Raw genomic sequence first — 18457 nt, 5'->3', positions numbered from 1 at the left:
AAGTGTTGTATTATAAAAATGATAATGTTTGTATGAAATATGAATAAAAATTCAATAATATCGATTATGCAAAGCTATTCACAAAGCAGTTATTATTGCTCGCCAAGTAATAGTGTATGTTGGGGGTGGCCCCAATTATAAAATTCAATAAGTCACCATCTTTGTTCACGCCTCTGAACAAAAGTTGCAGATGTTCCACATGTTTCACACCGCCTGTCGCGTCATCGTAGTCACTATCTACGGTTCCGATTGTCTTCCAACCGTTACGGATCTATAAGACGCGATTACACAATGGAAAAGGCGAAAAGTTATGAGCTCACTCCGCTCTTTCCTCATCCGCTTAAGAAGCATGATTGGTTGCGATGTTCGTTCGTTCCATGTGTGTGCGTGTGGGCCCATATGTGTATGTCTTCATCTTAAAAAGTTTTCCTTCGCGTCGTCGTCGTCGTCGGGATGCAGCATCCCGCCCTTCCACCAACCATTTGCCAGTCGAAAGGATTTCTTTTGTTTCAGCACTCCGCTTAAATTCCCGAATGGCCTTGAATGGGAAAAACCACCGAAGAGTTTGAATCGTTTCGAACCGAGGCACATATCTTTCTGTGACTGCGGGTGCCCTTTTGCTCAACCTCTTTCGCAGATCCGCTTGGCCTCACTCAACACCAGCGATAAAAGATTCACTTCTCTCGCCAGCCATTGGACCTATCTCGTCAGACTGCTACGGGGGAAGGACCCTGGAGATTCGGAGATTTTCTAAGATTCAACTTTTGTTCCACCCGAACATTGAACGAAGCGGTGCCGCTTTTGTATGGATTTTAATCTGATACTTAGGTACTCTTTTTTTTTCTTGCATTCGGAAGGGGAGCGCGAGACTGCAGATTGTGACTGATTAAAAAAGTTTTAAATGAATTCCGGGAATCAACTTGCTGCGACTTGACGACGACTGTTGTCATGCCCGATGACATATCTCATGATCCTACATGAATCGTGGGATCCCTTAGGAGCGCGGTGCATCTCAAGATCACGAATTTTTACTCGCATCAGATTCCGGGAGGACGCGTTTCTTCGTAAACCTCCACCCGAACTGATGATGCAAGCTCATGCATTGTTAGAAGCGGTAAACTTTTAGCAAGTTAGTCAGACAATCATTTCTTGCGAATGATAAATATGAATAAATAATTTGATTTGGCTGTACACGGTGGCTCAAGAGTCAAGACAGACAGAATACACGACAAGTCAAAGAAAGACAGATAAGAGATGGGAAACCTTTTTTTTTATTCCGCTATTTCGAAGATACGATTGATTTTGGAATAAGCTCCTTCAAAAGTTTCAGTTGACATCTGGTCCAAATTATATTTACAGAAGAAATTCATGTATTCTCACTTAGTGAATTCAAGAAGACTTTCAAGCAAGTAACAAATTTAAAATGGTTCAATCACATCAGTTCGAAGTAATATCGAAGTAATATCTTATCGTCATTTGAAGTAATGGTAGTAGCTAAAAACTCTCCATAAATTGTTGAAATTTTGTCATAGAATGTAGAAAAAAATATATACTGAATATGGTAAATCGTAAATATTTCGTGAATCAACTGGTTTTGAATAGAATAAAATTCTAGTTACAAGCTTTACAGATTCGTATTTCGACCTGAACAGTAAGATCGTCTCAAGTGTCTTGTACCGCACTAATGGCGAATGAAAACTGGTTTTGGTTTCGCAATAAAACGAGTTTGTTCTATTTGGAAATATTCAACATGTTTTATACAGAAAAATAAATAACCTTTCAACTAAATCACGTCTAATTATATTATATTAATTTTAATTTATATTTTATTAATCTATTTTTCAGATTATCTTCGATAAGTTCACCGTTGGCCGTTTCGACGAGGGTCTTATCGACCCGGACGCGGACTCAAACGATGCAGGCCTGACTAGTGGCGGTGATCTTCCCGGCTGTCCTGAAGGCTTCATGCAGGTAAAGTAATTTCTGTGCGTAGTATTAGGAGTTGACTTTGGTTGAGGAATTTAGCTGTCGTCTGTTTTTTTTTTGTTCGCGTGCGTAGAAAAACGTTAACGCGCTGAATGGAACTTTACATTGGCTTTGTGTTTCAAAAAAACTTCAGTTCCACATTTTTGCTGTAGAAAAGGCCATATCGAACCTAACATTGTAGAGAAAAAGAAATTGGAATTAACTTTATTTACGAACGAAGGTTTCACCGAAAAATGGTCAATCGGTCGTGGTGTCAATCCTTACTTGACTTAGCAAACGAAAGCCGCACTACCACCGCACCCCCACCCTGCAGTGCTTTAAAGTTTAGCCAAATGGTAATAAATAGCTGCGGGATTCATGACCACACAGAATAAGGATGTAAGGTGGAAAGATTCAGATTTAATATGATAGAATAATATCTCTAGACATTTCAGTGATAGATGCTGTCTTGAAGATAATACTTTTCACAAACGACTGAGAACGTTAGCTTGCATGCTTCAATCACAAATTAAGTATCTTTTTGGTATGCAATAATCGTAGACACTAAGTAATAATTTTAATGAAATTCATTCGATTACGATTTGTTGTAAGAGGACGTACTTTTATAACGTAAGGGATTTTTCTGGGTTTTCAACTCCCGCTCCCATTTTACATTTTATCGGATCCACGATCAAGACTTTCTCCCCCCAAAAACCTTTACGTTATTGGTGTACTAGTATAGCTGATTTTGGGACAATTTCTGTGGCAATATCAGGGACAATTACTATTTTCAATTATCACTCTGATGCATAATACTGAAATCCGTTATAAACGAACATACTAATTGAAGAGTATGTAAATTTATATTAATTTAAGCCTTCCTCAAGCTTTACAATACGGAAATGGCTCATGTTTTACTTCATACGAATTATCATGTAAATGCTGGAACTCATGGACCTATATTTATTCATTAAGTAAAGCGATAGAATTTGCATTTATGTAGTCCTAAAAAGTGCCGCAAAATGGTGGGTTGACATTAACGATGGAGCGCACAAAGGTGTATTTCAGCCCAAATCCTGGTCACAAGTCAAAAGCAATATTTTTTATATTGCCATATTATTTTTCGTTTTTGTACTCTCAAATAGTAATACTAAGTTGTTAAGGGATTTTGGGACTGACTGCCAAATCATCACCATAATTTACATGCTAGTTTTATTGCAATTGTCCATTAAAAAATGTTTATGTTTCATCGTGTTTTCAGGATTTTTTATTAATTTTTAAGATGATGAAAACCAATATGGGTGCCAATAATTAGGATATGTAAAACGTTTTCAATCATGATTTGATCTGAAATTGTTTTCAGGTGATCCATAATAATGATATTTATTGCTAGCTTTTCTCTACCATTTTCACAATAATATGTTTTACAAAATTAAACTTTTGATTAGGTTCAAGCAACAATATTGTCAGCGTTAAAGGAATAAGCTCCACGAAAAACATTTCACGCATCCGCACGCAATAGTTAGTTGTTTTTATTTTAAAATGATGAAGTTTGCTAAAAAAAGCTAGGCGTAAAAATTAAATATTTATGATTTTAAGTGACAAAGCTCACATAAATGTTTAGCTTCCAAAGAAGAGTTGGACGTTGATAACGTTCCATAACAAGCATATGCATTTTTCGGATGTAAAAGGTTGTTAAGAAATAAAGCGGTTGAAGTGCAACGAATTTATCTGATCGGCTCCATTGATTGTAATATCAATATATTATCCAGGGACTTTAACATTATCCGATGACAAATTTATATAGTCGAAGTGAACAAACGAAGCACATCTTTTCGGAAAACTTTGCAAGTAATAATTAAAGAATTGAGACTAAAATAAAAATCATATTCATTAGCGGAGGACACCACCCGTCGCTAGCACGTTGTAGCTCCCAAAAGCAGCGTTCTTACGCCAAGTGGTGCTCTACTTAATAACAATAACTGACGCCACCAGTGGTCCTACTTCACTACTTGTTTAATACAAAGAGTACAAAAACAAATATAAAATGCGCTTTGCTGTTTATTAAATGCATTTAAACTTGACAAAATTATTGACATAGTTTTGGCCACGCTTTTACACTGCGTACTCCTATGTGGAGCGTCCGATATAGCTCAATCCAATCTCACGCTTTTCTGAGTCGACAAGAGCCAGAGAGATAAGCTACGTCTCAAAGGGTCTCTCTATCAGGAGGGGCGGCTCAAACAGCGTCTGCCTGGTATCCAGTGGCTGATTAACGAATTAACGGATTGAATATCGTCAGCAAAACGATGTAGGTAAAGCGGCAAGTTAGCTTACTGAAGCCTTTCAAATACCACGAAAAATGGAGAAAGAAGAAAAAGAGGACGTTATTTTTGGCAACAATTTTTGATTTTTTGAAAATAAGCCACTTGGGCATGCTTAGAAACTCGATACCTGGATTGACTCAGGATTAAGTCCAGTAGCGTAGGATCATCGAGGGGATGTAGTATACCAAGTATCTACTAAGTCCTAAAAACTAGACCTGTACGCCGATTGAAAATTTATCGGCGGCGGCATGATAGATCATTTTCAGCATGCGGCGATGGCGTGGCGGCGTCACGCCGTTGATATTCAGCAGTAGCGTGAGTCGGCGTGAGCTTATTTCAAGCAATAGAAATTTTCCGAAATTCTTCCACAAGTTTCTCCGTAAATTCCACCAGGAAGTGCTCTGAAAGCTGCTCCAGGAATTGCTCCAAAAATTCCTTCAGGAGGTCCTCAGAAAAATCCTCTAGGAATTCAGCCGGAAGTTCCTCCGGAGGTTGCTCCAGGAATCTCTCCGGAAGTTATGCCAGGAGTTCCTCCGAAAGTTCCTCCAGAAGTTTCTCCAGGAATTCCTCCGGAATTTGCTTCAGAAGTTTCTCCAGGAGTTCCACCGGAAAATCCTCCAGGTGTTTCTCTGGAAGTTCCTTCGGAAGTTCCTCCAGGAGTTGCTCCAGAAGTTCTTCAATGAGTTCTTACGGATGTTCTCCAGGAGTTCCTCCGGAAGTTCCTCCAGACGTCATTCCAGGAGTTACTCCGGAAGTTTCTTCGGAAGATCCTCCAAGAGTTCCTACGGAAGTTTATCTAGGACTTCCTACGGAAGTTTCTCTAGGAGTTCCTCCGGAAGATACTCCAGGAGTTCCTACGGAAGTTTCTCTACGAGTTCCTCCGAAAGATCCTCCAGGAGTTCCTCCGGAAGTTCCTCCAAGAGTTCCTCCGGAAGTTCCTCCAATAGTTCCTCCGGAAGTTTCTCCAAGAGTTCCTCCGGAAATTCCCTCAACAGTTCCTTCAGGAGTTCCAGCGGAAGTTCCTTAAGAAGATCCTGCAGAAGTTTCATCGAAAGTTCCTACAGGAGTTAAGCCGGAAGTTTTTCCAGGAGTTCTTCCGGAAGTTCCCCCAGGACTTCTTCCGGAAGTTATTCCAGGAGTTCTTCAGGAAGTTCTTCCAGGAGTTCCTCCAGAAAATCCTCCTGGTGTTCCTCCGGAAGTTCTTCCAGAAGTTCTTCCAGAAGATCCTCCAGAAAATCCTCCGGGAGTTTCTTTAAGAATTCCTTTCCATGAGTTCTTCCGGAAGTTATTCCAGGAGTTCTTCAGGAAGTTCCTCCAGGAGTTCCCCCAGAAAATCCTCCTGGTGTTCCTCCGGAAGTTCCTCCAGAAGTTCTTCCGGGAGTTTCTCCAAGAATTCCTCCGGAAGCTCCTCCACGAGTTCCTCCAAGAGTTCCTGCGAAAGTTCCTCCATGAGCTTCTGCAGTAGTTCCTTCTGAAATTCCTACAGAAGTTAATCCGGAAGTTTTTCCATGAATTCTTCCAGAAGTTCCTGCAGGAGTTCTTCCAGAAATTATTCCAGGAGTTCTTCAGGAAGTTCCTCCAGGAGATCCTCTGGAAGATCCTCCAGAATTCCTTCGGAAGTTCCTCTAGAAAATCCCCAAGAAGTGTTGTAACTTCTTAAATAATTACTCATAGAATTTCTCCGGAAATTCTTACTAAAGTAAGGCTTGTGCGCCACAAAATCTGAATGACTCAAAGCACGTATAACTTTTGAAATATCTCATCAACGAGTGAAATGTATCTGTACTATCAGAAAAAAAAAAATTTCTTTAGTATTGCAAGTACTTATATTATTACCACATGGCGCCAAAAGAAGAGCAGGTTCGAAAATCAAGTGTGTGCAGCCGCAATTATAATCCTGGCCTTGTTTTCATGTAAGCACTGCGCATAGCGTCTTGCAATAGTCTGATGTTCATTAGACAACATGAAGGACGCGATCGAGTGGAAGAAAACCGTATTTGGGGAACCACCTTAAAGATGGGAAGTGTTGCAAATACTACAGTGGAAACCGACTCTTTCAACATGAACTGTTTCTCAGAAAATAAAAATGTCACTAACTCTCGTGTATACATCCAAGCATCGACAAGGAATTTAGTCATTTGAAGTAAAACCTGCACCGAAATAAACTGACTAGATCTTTTTTTATTTCTAATGTATGTGTCTTGATTTTGTCGTGAACAAGCCTTACCTCAAAAAACTCCTCCAAGCACTCCATAAATCTCTTCGCAAACTCTACAGAAATTGCCACGAGGACTCTTTAGACTCTTTAGGATTATTTATTGTATATTCAGACTAAGGCCGAAGAGGTTATGTGCGGTATATAAGAGTCTTCTCCATTCGGCTCGGTCCATGGCTACACGTCGCAAAACACGCAGTCTACGGAGGGTCCGCTAGTCATCTTCCACCTGATCGATCCACCTAGCCCGCTGCGCACCACACCTTTTTGTGCCCGTCGCATCGTTGTCGAGAACCATTTTCACTGGGTTACTGTCCGACATTGTGGCTACGTGCCCGGCTCACCGCAGTCGTCCGATTTTCGCGGTGTGGACGATAGATGGTTCTCCCAGCAGCTCATGCAACTCGTGGTTCATGCGCCTACTCCACGTACCGTCCGCCATCTGCACCCCACCATAGATGGTACGCAGCACTTTGCTTTCGAAAATTCCAAGTGCGCGTTGGTCCTCCAAGAGCATCGTCCAAGTCTCGTGTCCGTAGAGGACTGAGCGTTTTGTAGATTGTCACTTTGGTACGGCGGCGAACTCTATTCGATCGGAGCGTCCAAAGTACGTACGATCTCCAGCCACTATGATGCGTCTCCGAATTTCTCTGCTGGTATCGTTATCGGCGGTCACCAGTGAGCCCAAGTACACGAATTCTTCAACCACCTCAATTTCATCACCACCGATAGAAACTCGTGGTGGGTGGCTTACATTGACCTCTCTTGAGCCTCTTCCTATCATGTTCTTCGTCTTCGACGTGTTGATGACTAGTCCAATCCGTTTGCTTCGCTTTTCAGTCTGATGTAGGCTTCCTCCATCCTCTCAAAGTTACGTGCCATGATATCAATGTCGTCGGCGAAACCAAATAACTGGACGGACTTCGTGAAATTCGTTTAACTCGTGTCAATCCCTGCCCTTCGTATTACTCCCTCCAAGCCAGTGCTTCACCACCGTGTTTAAACAGCTCTCCTGGTAGTTGGTCAACTCCAGGGGCTTTGTTGTTTTTCAGCCGGCCGATCTCCTCATGGATTTCCTGGAGATTCGGAGCCGGAAGTCGCATGTCCTGCGCGCGTGCTCCTAGGTTCATTGCCATACCGCCACCGTTGTCTGCCATATCGCCATTCAGGTGCTCTTCGTAGTGCTGCCGCCACCTTTGGATCACCTCTCGCTCGTTCGTAAGAAGGTTCCCGTTTATGTCCTTACACATATCGGGCTGTGGCACGTGGCCCTTACGTGAACGGTTCAACTTCTCATAGAACTTTCGTGCGTTATTAGCGCGGTACAGTTCCTCCGTCTCTTCACGGTCTCGATCTTCCTGCTGGCGCTTTTTCCTCCGGAAAATCGAGTTTTGTCTGTTCCGCGCCCGTTTGTATCGTGCCTCGTTCGCCCTCGTGCGGTGTTGCAGCAATCTCGCCCATGCTGCATTCTTCTCCTCAACTAACTGCTCACATTCGCCGTCATACCAGTCGTTTCTCTCATCCGGAGCCATCGTGCCTAGTGCAGCGGTTGCGGTGCTTCCAATGGCGGATCGAATATCTCTCCAGTCATCTTCAAGAGATGCTGCGCCTAGCTGCTCTTCCGTTGGGAGTGCCACTTCCAGCTGCTGCGCGTAGTCTTGGGCTAGTCTACCGTTTTATAGCCGCCCAATGTTTAGCCGCGGCGGACGATTCCGACGCGTGTTGATCACCGTCGAGAGTTTTGAGCGCAGACATACTGCAACGAGGTAGTGGTCGGATTCAATATTCGCACTGCGGTAAGTGCGTACGTTCGTGATGTCGGAGAAGAATTTACCGTCGATTAGAACGTGGTCGATTTGGTTTTCCGTTACTTGATTAGGTGATTTTCATGTGGCCTTGTGGATATTCTTGCGGGGGAAGAAAGTGCTTTGGACCACCATTCCGCGGGAGGCTGCAAAGTTTATGCATCGTTGGCCGTTGCCGTTCGATACGTTATGCAGACTATCCGATCCGATGACCGGTCTATACATTTCCTCCCTTCCTACCTGAGCGTTCATGTCACCGATGACGATTTTGACGTCGTCGGATCTCCCTTTGTGTGGGCAGTGTACGTTGATGATGCTAAAGTTGAAGAAACGGCCTTTTCCTCAGCTTGCACATCCTTGCGTTGATTGGCTGCCACCCAATCACGCGTTGGCGCATCTTTTCCAGCACTATGAAGCCAGTTCCCAACTCGTTGGTGGTGCCACAGCTTTGGTAGAAGGTAGCCGCTCGATGCCCGCTTTTCCACACTTTCTGTCCTGTCCAGCAGATTTCCTGCAGCGCTACGACATCGAAGTTGCGGGGATGTAATTCCATCCTGTCGCAACCTGCAAAGCCTAGCGACTTGCAGTTCCATGTTCCAAGTTTCCAATCGTGATCCTTTATTTGTCGCCTAGGTCGTTGCCGATTGTATCGAGTCGTATTATCTTCTATGTCGTTCGTAATAGTTGTTTTTAAAGGCGGCTTATTGGGCCTGCGCAAACCTCCTGTCTCGTCGGAGGGCCGTCGTGTAAGGGCTGTTTATGTTTAGCGTCCCACCTAACACCAGGACTTGGGCTTGTGCGCTTTGAACGGCACACGGTCGCTTTGGCGGAGCCTACTTGCGGATACATGCAGCTTTTTATAGAGGTTTAATAGGGCCCACTGTCAAACCCCACCACATCCTAGGCAGGCGCCACAACTCGCAGATGGCCTGAGGAGGGATCGTCAAGCCCTTGGACATAGTCCCTGCTGTCCACGTTTATTTAATAGTTTATTTAATAGCGTAAACGCAACGCTATTAAATAAATTTAATAGTACCTTTATTATGTGATTTAGCGTGATGGTGTCTTCGAGACATTTTATCAGTTGGACGACGCGCTTCTTTGGAGCTATTCAACCTTATGATCAATCCCTCTAAAAGGGAGATGAATTATTATTTTTCCCACTTTACAACATGGAAGGTATACGTCTTCGCGAGAGTTGTGGCAAAAGTTCGCCTGAAAAACTTTTTTGAATACACCAAGTTCGTAACTTCATTACTTTTATTAATTTATTTCATTTTATGTCCACAAACATACAAGCATATGTAGACGCTTGGTGCATTGGTTCATCAAATCCTTGCGATGAATGATTGATTTCTACCTTGCATAGTAGGAAATGGTTTTGATGTAACACTTCTTACATTCGCTTACAATTCTACAGTTTAGGCAAAAATTTAAAGTTCATTACTTGTACTTTGATATGCCCATTGTCAATTAAATCAAATACGACTAAAAAATCCAATAAAACTGTTCTATTTTTTTTTTTTAAGTTTTTAAGTCACAATAGCCACTAAAATGCGTAATTTCATATTATCTAAAACTTTCTATAACACGCAAAAAATGTAGAAAAGAAAATGAAAAAGATATAATGAAAAAAAAATATGAAGGGGTTGTCAGCATAAAACGTAAAAAATCTCCAAAAGTAACGGAACTACGAACTTGATGTCTTCGACAAAGTTTTTCAGGGGAACTTTTGCTGCAACTTTAACTACAACTAACTAATCTTTAACCGATGACGCAGAATCTTGTCCCATTGTTTCCTTTTCAAAATTGGCCAGATCGGACAATGGGCTCGGAAATTATGGCCAAAAAACATTTTTTTACAAAAAAAAAATTATTAAAAATTTGTCACTCATTTTCCAGGCACTTATCTTTAACCGATTTGCTTGCAACAAGTTGCATTTGACGCAGAATTCTGTTCCATTATTTCCTATCGAAAATTGGCCAGATTGGACCATGGCCTTGGGAGTTCTGGACAAAATACAGTTTTTCATTTGCACGAGAAAGGCACCATTACCGCTCGGTGGATTAATCAGGGTTTTTTTAATTCATCTTTGAAAATATTCGTATTCACGTGTTGTAGACACCCTCATGCTTATCCATCAGTGTTGATTATGCCCTTAAACATCGCTGTAGTGTAATTGTACATCTTCTTCTTAAGAATTTATAAATTTATGACTTTCAGATGATTTTGAAAATGTATTCCGAAATATGTTGCATATGCGTATGAATTATGCGAATCGAAACATTTCAGCTTGCCTTGTTATAAGTATATTGGATCCTAAGCGCCAACTTTCTCCTTATATTTATAATCCAGCATCAAACATAATTTCCTTCACTGACACCATTAAACTTCAACCTATATCTCATTTGCTTTTGCTTCCAGCTCAGCGAACTGGGTCGCCCGTTTACCGGTGGCTCCTGGTGCGGCAAGGCGTCCGGCCATCAGCTCTACTTTAGCGAAACGGCAACGGTGACAGCATCTGTCAAGGTAAGCTTACGCACCGGTCCCTTCTTGCTGTGCTGTGTGCTGCTTCTGTGCACCTTCCCTGGAAGGAAACGAATGAATAAATAGTTAGCTATCTGAATAAACATGGCCCATATTATCTGCTGGGTGATGAATTAGGTGATTGTAGACCTGCGCCGGGTCGAGATGAATGTCGTCGGCGGATAATAGTGGAAGTATCTGTAATTCCATAGTTTCGCTAAATTCCCTCAGGGATTAACCCTCCTTGTGGAGGGCAACACAGAACAGGTGGGACATCCATGAGCTTGCAAACAAATCCATCAGAAACTGCAGCATCACTCCGGTGAGCTCTTGGGTTTCCCTTCCTCGTGGATTGATGGTAAGTCGGAAATAAGAGATCTGGCATTATCACCGCCTCTGCTAACATCATCATCATCATGTAGACAGTGGCGGTGATGGTGCGTAACAGGGCTGGATTTCCAGATTTAGGACCGGATGTGAAGAAATTTCTCCTTAATTTGGATATTCGGTTAATGTATTCCGGATTATAATACAATACGTCGAATTAAAATGGATGTGATTAGCACGTTTGTAGACGCATGGGCCTGAGCCTTTAGTTTAGGAATATTGCATTATTCATCAAAATAAATTGATTTAAGTTAAATTGTCCTCTTTCATAAATTTAACTTTTTAGTAATGAGAGTAATAATGACAAGTACGTATTTTTCATGGAATTATTCCACTACTGCTATTGAGAATATGGGTAGTCGAAAAGGAAGGGACTTGCATGCTAAATCCAATCCTGTGCGAACAATGTAGTATCCCCGGCAGTAATCTAGTGGAAATATACGTTTTCATTATCTTTGTCGCACGGGCGAGAAGACGACGGTGACAATATTGTGCCGCTATAGCGACATTTACGTCAGCGGCGATGCGATGATGTGACTGGGAAAAGGACCTCCGCAATTCAATGCACAACAACTGCGCTGATGTCCTATGGTTGAGCTATGGCGTGAGCCTCGTTGTTTCGCCATCAGCCGGTTTGATAAGCTCCAACCAGCTGACTATCCCGTCCAAGGTTTTATCATCATATCACTGCTTAACAGATGATGAGCATCATCAACGTACCGTGTGGAGTCTTATTCCGTGCTGTCATGTTGATCTTCCAATAGTAAAAGATTCTTATTCTGGTTTTTGCAGCACCCATGTATCATACTTATCCATCGTACTTTTAAAAAAATCTGATTCGTACCCGAATATCTCTTGATCGTTTTTGTAATATGAACCCATCCGAAATGCGATTGAAAGCGGTTCCTGAATGGTGAGAGTACCCGAGATGGATGAGAGAGATGGCGCGTTGGTTCTTTATTTTCCCTGATCCTGGACAAGCTTCCCTCGTCTAAATGTGCAAGTGACGGTGTTGGTATTTCGAACTGATGATGGAGCTGATTCTTAAATGGGGTGCTCGTTCGCTGAGAAGTGAAATTGGGTTTGGTGACAAAAATGGGATGGACGAAAAAAACACAAAACAAGGTAGTCGAACAGCTGCGTCGAATGGCAGACAGATGTCAATTTATTTCTGATCCCGTTGAGATGAGAAATTGAAATAGAGGAAGCGAAATGATGTTTGTCTACTTGGAATGCCGGTCGGATGTTGAGCTTCTTTTGCTCCGGGTGCGAAATTTTCGAGAAAATGGAAAAGTGATGACACACTTGACTACACGTTGTTCATAAAATTATGATCTTCATCACCTAAAAGGGTTCTCGGAAATATCTGTCCTTTTTCATCCGTATTGTTTTGTTCCCTCCTCTTTTTTCTTCTGCTATCACGTTCAACCATGAATTTGATTTGTTTCATAGTTACTTATTTGTCTATTGAATTACTTAAGTGTCATTTGAAGACTTTCAATGAATTATAGTGACAGATTTAATTGAAAATTGAAATTTCGTATTTCGAGTTTTATGTAAAGTCAATCATATTTTGGCTTTGACGACACTGAAGACGGACGTATGTATGTACTTTAAATCGAAATACAGTTTTTGTCCGTTCTGATTCCATTTGAGACAAATTCCATTGACTTCTTATTTCTTAATATGATCATCTTTAGTGCATTTCCTTTCACTCGAGAAGTCGAGGCAAGCTCAAAACACTGATGACTGTCTTTCAGTAGAAAGCATTTATCTTAACATATTCAGAATGGGAAATCTGATACTAACCGCATGGTTCTGTGAACCCCAGACGAAAATTATATTACTATATGCAACATTCGGAAATCCTCTGCAGTTCCCCACATTCAGCTGAAAAACCACTGAACCAACCGGCGAGTCGAGTAGGTAGACAGTATTTCCCAATTGGTGCACGGGATTGCAAATCATACTGCAACAAGATTATCTTTTACTGCATCATCATGAATGCATGCAGAGCGAGGAAACGCCCCAGAGATAGGAACGTCCGAGCCGTCGACGAGCTCGGTCGGACAACCACCGGAATGGACAATACAAAAAAGCACACATATAGGTGCAATTTTCCTCCACGCCAATCCGATTTCGCTTATAAATGCGGCAGTAGTGGAATGGAGTGGGTGGCAGAAGAATTACCGGCTGCGGTACAACAAATGAGAAAGCTCAGCATATTCGCCCGGATATGAATGAATAAATGAATGATTGAGAGAATTGGTGCGAATCCACACCGTCTCACCGATGGGACGGCAAACCGGACTGGTGGAACGTGCTCAGAATGCGGACCATTCTGTATACGAATTTTCCGAAATCATCATCAAACTGGTGCTTAAGCCGCTGCACCGATGCGATCCACCGTCGGTCCTAGGAGGCGCGAAAACAGCCACGACGACGATGCACTGTGACCGACAGCCCGGGAAATCTACCGCTTTTTTGTTTTTTATTATTTTCAAAATGTTATTGTTGTAAAGATGGATGTAAAATATCAACAATGGATTTTAAAAACAAAGTTCGATATACGGCCGACGTGCTACAGCTAATTTTGTTGTAAGAGGAACATGCGATACCCGAGCAAAGCTTGAGAGCAAATCGATTTTTTTTTTTTTGATGTTGTGAAATTGTCGATTATGATTACTTAATTTGATATCTTTTTGGTCTTTTTCACAGTTAAAATAACAAAACGAATAGCAGAAAAATCTTACTGTGACAGCAATTCTAAAACTATTCTTGCTATCGATGAGAGCAAATCTAAAACTAATATTGATATTGGTTTTCTGTAACAAAATGTGTACCCAGTTTGATGTCATATCATATCAGAAATTTACAGCAAAATGAAAACAAAATATGTAATCAATCATGATTATTCATATTTGAAAACAAATTATGATATCAATTTGATGTCAAAATGTTTTCTATATGTTCTCATTATGTGTTCAGATATTGCTCGGGTATCTACTAAAGTATAAATTAATTTTCATCCCGCATGAAAATCTGAGATTTTGGTGGTAATGTTTGAAATAAATGTCCAGGTGATTGTATTATGCTCAGGGATTGAATCCAAAAAAGAAAGAAAAAGTATCTCAATTATTATCTCTATATGTATACATTAAAGTGATTCAAATTTTGACTTTTTTGCTCCCCTATGCTTAAACGATGGCATTTGCCATTTTAATAATCGTCCTAAATTTTTAGCTAATTTGGATGTAATTTGACTGAGCACAAGCAGTTTGAAGCTTGTATGAAAATTACTATGAAAATAATAACTTTTGTGAAAAACCGTTTCCCATCATTGCACGTGCACAATTTCAACTTGTTCTACACAGCTGTGCGATCCCCAACACTAAATGAGTGAGAACAAAGCGAGAATCATCACTTCTCTGTGGTGACTGCGTATTCGATTATATTGCTTTGCACTTGTATACAAGTTGGATGAATTTGTTATCATGGCTTGTTATGATTCGGAATAGTTTTTGCCTTTCTTTTATCGTTTTCGATATCTATTGAGAGCGATTCCTGCAGACCCTTATTATGCTATATGTTCAAAACCAGGCGAAATTTTTTTTTCCTTAATTACCAAATTTTGACCAAAGTCGAACACAAAACTTTTAATTTTAATAATTAATTGCACATTATTCGCCAACTCGGCCGTACGAAAATCGTTTTAAATTATCTTGGCTGTGCATATGTTTCGAAATGGACAAATTGATATGAAATTTGCGAAACAAAATCCACGTGTCTTGGAGGGACTCGAACCCTCAATCTTCTACTTTCTAAATAAGCGTGATAATCCGTACACAACAAGACCACTTAAAGGTCACGGTTGCGGAAAAGCCATCAGAGTCCGAGTACCAACCTCTACCGCGGTTGGCTCTTTTTTGCAAATTGAGTATTTTTCGGATGCTTGATTTGTAAAATCGTCACATGTGCTTTACTGTTATGCACTGTTGGTTTTAATTTATTAGTCATAAGAAGAGTTTGAACCATCCATTTAATTCCACCACTTTATTGTACCTTTAACAGATATGGGAAGGAGGGGCAATATGCCCTAGCTAAGCAAATACTGCTTTAATGTCTTAGCTGTAACGATTTCCATGGGTATTTTTACCTCATGCAATAGTTAAACAATATAGCTGACTGATGCCATCTAAAAATTGTAGAAAAACTCAATCATATTCATAATATTCACATTTCGAAAAAGTGGTGATATTTCGCTGCCGGTAAAATCATGAGGCAAAACGCCTTCTTGCTGGCAGCTATTAGGGACAGGCCTGGGAATTGTCGCGTTTGTCAATGACACTCGACAAGATGCTCAAAAATATGGTCGGTCATGGAAATCTTGTCAAGTAATAGTTTCCCGTCGCACGACAAGATTGCAAAGACCCGATGACAACTTCTTCCAATCGCGGCTATCTACTTCTGTTATTTGTCACTACCAGCATACATCTGCGACAAAGTGCGACAGCTCACGCTCTTGGTTTTGAGCACAACAAAACATTGCACCCAAAACTAGCCTGAATGGATTATGTCGCAACGTGTTGGTCATCTCCTTTCTGCACTAGTGGATGAGTATCAAGCAGGATGTCATACTATACCAGATCATACCGAAAAAAAACACAACGCAAATACTTAATTGCTAATACGGGTGCCAGTGCCAAATATCGTAATAAAGAGTAACTTGATACCAATACCCATACACTCAATTTTCTTTCTCTACTTTGACACGACATTTATTAAGATCAATGACGTAATCTAAATAGGCTATAATAGCCTATTCAAATTACGCCATTTATTTTAACAAATTTCGTGTTAAAGTTGAGCAAGACAATTGAATGTAGGGAGTTTGGCATCAAATTACCTTTTATCGTGATATTTTTGATAATAAATAGCGTAATCTGAATAGGCTATCAGAGTCAAACAGACAGAAATTCATTTTTACCTATGTATATAAAAAGAAGAAGATGATTTGGCCACATTTTATAAATGTGACATTAATCTAGTTCCTAAGTGCCTTGAACATTCCTAACAATTTGGCAACACTTCATGCTACATGTTTTAAATGTATTGTGGTGTTCGATCTGTCTACGCGGTAGTTTTTCGTGCCGGAAAAAGTTCATATTGTGAAAAATGGCTGAAAATTCGAAAAAACGGGTCACGGCAGTGGAAGTCATCAAAACTCTGACCCGTGTGGAAAGTGACGTGATATTTTGTGCTATTGATCCCACTAGCAATATTCCCAATATTACCAGGCAAAATTTGACTCTGGGAATTTCGCTCGACACTTCCGGAATCAGCACTTGGAATTGGCGATCATAAACAATTTATGTAAGGCTGAAACTCCAGCCAAAAAACCAAAGGCTATCCCGAAACTACCTGTGGCTATTAATAAGCCAACCTTCATGGAAGGTTGCATGAAACTTGTCACAATTCATCACCTGCCACTCACATGCTTCGAGTGGGAAGGGTTAAAGCTGATAATAGACCCAATTTCCGAAGCTTTGAATGTGAAAATAAACCGGAAAAATATAAAATTACATCTGGAGGCAACTGCAAACCGGATCAAGCAAGTCCTTATCAAAGAGGGGGAAAGTTAATATCAGTTAAGCTGGATTCGGCGTCTCGGCACCATCGCTATATTTTAGGAATCAATGTCCAGTACGAACTACACGGCGCAGTTGTTATTCGAACTCTTGGTAAATTTTTAATTTATATTTTATTCTAATTAACTTCTGATAAATTTCATAATGTACGACTTATGTTTTACAGCGATGATGGAAGTGAAGCAAAGTCAGACGGCAAAATTCTTGAAGGACAAGATCCTGGAAGTCCTGGACACCTACGGCGTCACAATCCACCAGATTTTTTCAGTTACCACGGATAATGGAGCGAATATGATAGCGGCTATTGAAGAGCTGAAAATGTGCCTCTCAAAACAGCTCATAGATGGTGGAGAAGCGTCGAAGATTAGTTTGGATGACGACGATGATGAAAGCGCAAACCTAGGATTCCTAGGCGCAAACAACGAAACGGATATGGCCCTGCTGGAAAATTTGATAATGGAGTTCCGTAACCAATTGAGTATGGTAAGGTGCGCAGTTCACACGCTGCAATTAGCAGTAGGAGACGTGAAAAGAATGATGCAAACATTGCCAGAATAACAAAAGTTGTCAAGGAAACCCGTAAAACAAAATATACTTTGTATTTTGAACATAAAAATGCTTCGAAAGCACTGTTGTGGTGCATTATGCGATGCGGAGGACGGTACGAGATGATGATGCATCTGTAGATGAAAGAGAAGCTGTGATGGTTATTATTATTTTGATTTTTAAAAATTAGGATGTGCTTATTACCGTAGTTTTTCCAATACACTGTGATTGTTTTTATTATTCTAGAACTTTATCATAAATACGTATAATCGTATCCTTAACACTGTATGTGTTTCTTCAACACCGTTATCATCAACCAATGTTCAACCAACACCAGCCCCAGATTGCGTTGACAAAAACGTTAGCGATGAATTAGAGGATAACATAACGAGAATGTTCGGGGGATGTTCTGCCAACATTTCTGGTACACCATCGTTTCACATTCAACTGCGCTTGAAGTGGAACCACGACAGCCACACCATTATGACGTGTGGAATCACTGGTTGGCTAGGAAGCGCACACATCCAGAACTATATGTCGTAGCTATGGTTGTTCTTGCGTTTAGTGCCCTCGCGTTGGTGTTATCTGACCTACGAACTGGACTTGCTGGAAAAACTCTTGAGGAAATACTCCTCGTCAAATTAAACAAAGAGATTTTTCAAAAAGTCGTTGCATTACCGGATCATACTTAGGCGTGCTTTCCATTTCCAACCAATACAATCTGTTATTTGTTTTTGATTCGATACAATAAGAATAACAATAATACAAAAAACATAAACTACGATTTTTCTCTATGATACAAGTTAATATAAAATCCTATTCCAATTTCCACACATCCTTTCGAGTGGAAGTCGTTCAAGGATTAATAATTTGTTATATGTCAGAGATAAGCCTATTCAGGTTGAAAGTTTCTACATAATCTACCTACAAACCCATTGAGCTGTTCAACGCTAACCAAATCATCATTTGTGGCTGTACTCTACGGCAGAAGGAGCTATGCCAGTAGCACGAAGTACAGTTAGACCACTGAGAATGGC

The 18457-nt window shown here is 40.8% G+C and overlaps 2 protein-coding genes and 1 long non-coding RNA gene across 3 annotated transcripts in view; 2 read left to right on the top strand and 1 right to left on the bottom strand.

The window, feature by feature from the left end:
* The window catches only part of LOC134202966 (uncharacterized), a 280830-nt gene that overhangs the window by 28436 nt on the left and 233937 nt on the right, over window positions 1–18457 (top strand). Inside the window, exons 3-4 of the mRNA XM_062677968.1 lie at window positions 1846–1971; window positions 10738–10842. Coding sequence (XP_062533952.1) covers window positions 1846–1971; window positions 10738–10842 — 231 coding nt within the window. The remainder of the gene's footprint in view (window positions 1–1845; window positions 1972–10737; window positions 10843–18457) is intronic.
* The window catches only part of LOC134202967 (uncharacterized), a 33782-nt gene continuing 25317 nt past the window's right edge, over window positions 9993–18457 (bottom strand). Inside the window, exon 4 of the long non-coding RNA XR_009977391.1 lies at window positions 9993–10900. This is a non-coding gene — a long non-coding RNA (uncharacterized LOC134202967). The remainder of the gene's footprint in view (window positions 10901–18457) is intronic.
* Window positions 17043–17441, top strand: LOC134202969 (uncharacterized). The gene has a single exon (XM_062677969.1). It carries the CDS (start codon window positions 17043–17045, stop codon window positions 17430–17432), a length of 390 nt encoding a protein of 129 aa, XP_062533953.1. The 3' UTR covers window positions 17433–17441.

The sequence above is a fragment of the Armigeres subalbatus genome, unplaced genomic scaffold (assembly GCF_024139115.2).
Source record: "Armigeres subalbatus isolate Guangzhou_Male unplaced genomic scaffold, GZ_Asu_2 Contig1544, whole genome shotgun sequence".
NCBI lineage: Eukaryota > Metazoa > Arthropoda > Insecta > Diptera > Culicidae > Armigeres > Armigeres subalbatus.
Note: the sequence above shows the minus strand (reverse complement) of the source record. Positions and strands in the feature narration are given on the sequence as shown.

What these genes read in the sequence shown, in the direction of transcription:
- LOC134202969 (XM_062677969.1), top strand. Translation starts at nt 17,043, where the DNA reads ATGATGGAAGTGAAGCAAAGTCAGACGGCAAAATTCTTGAAGGACAAG.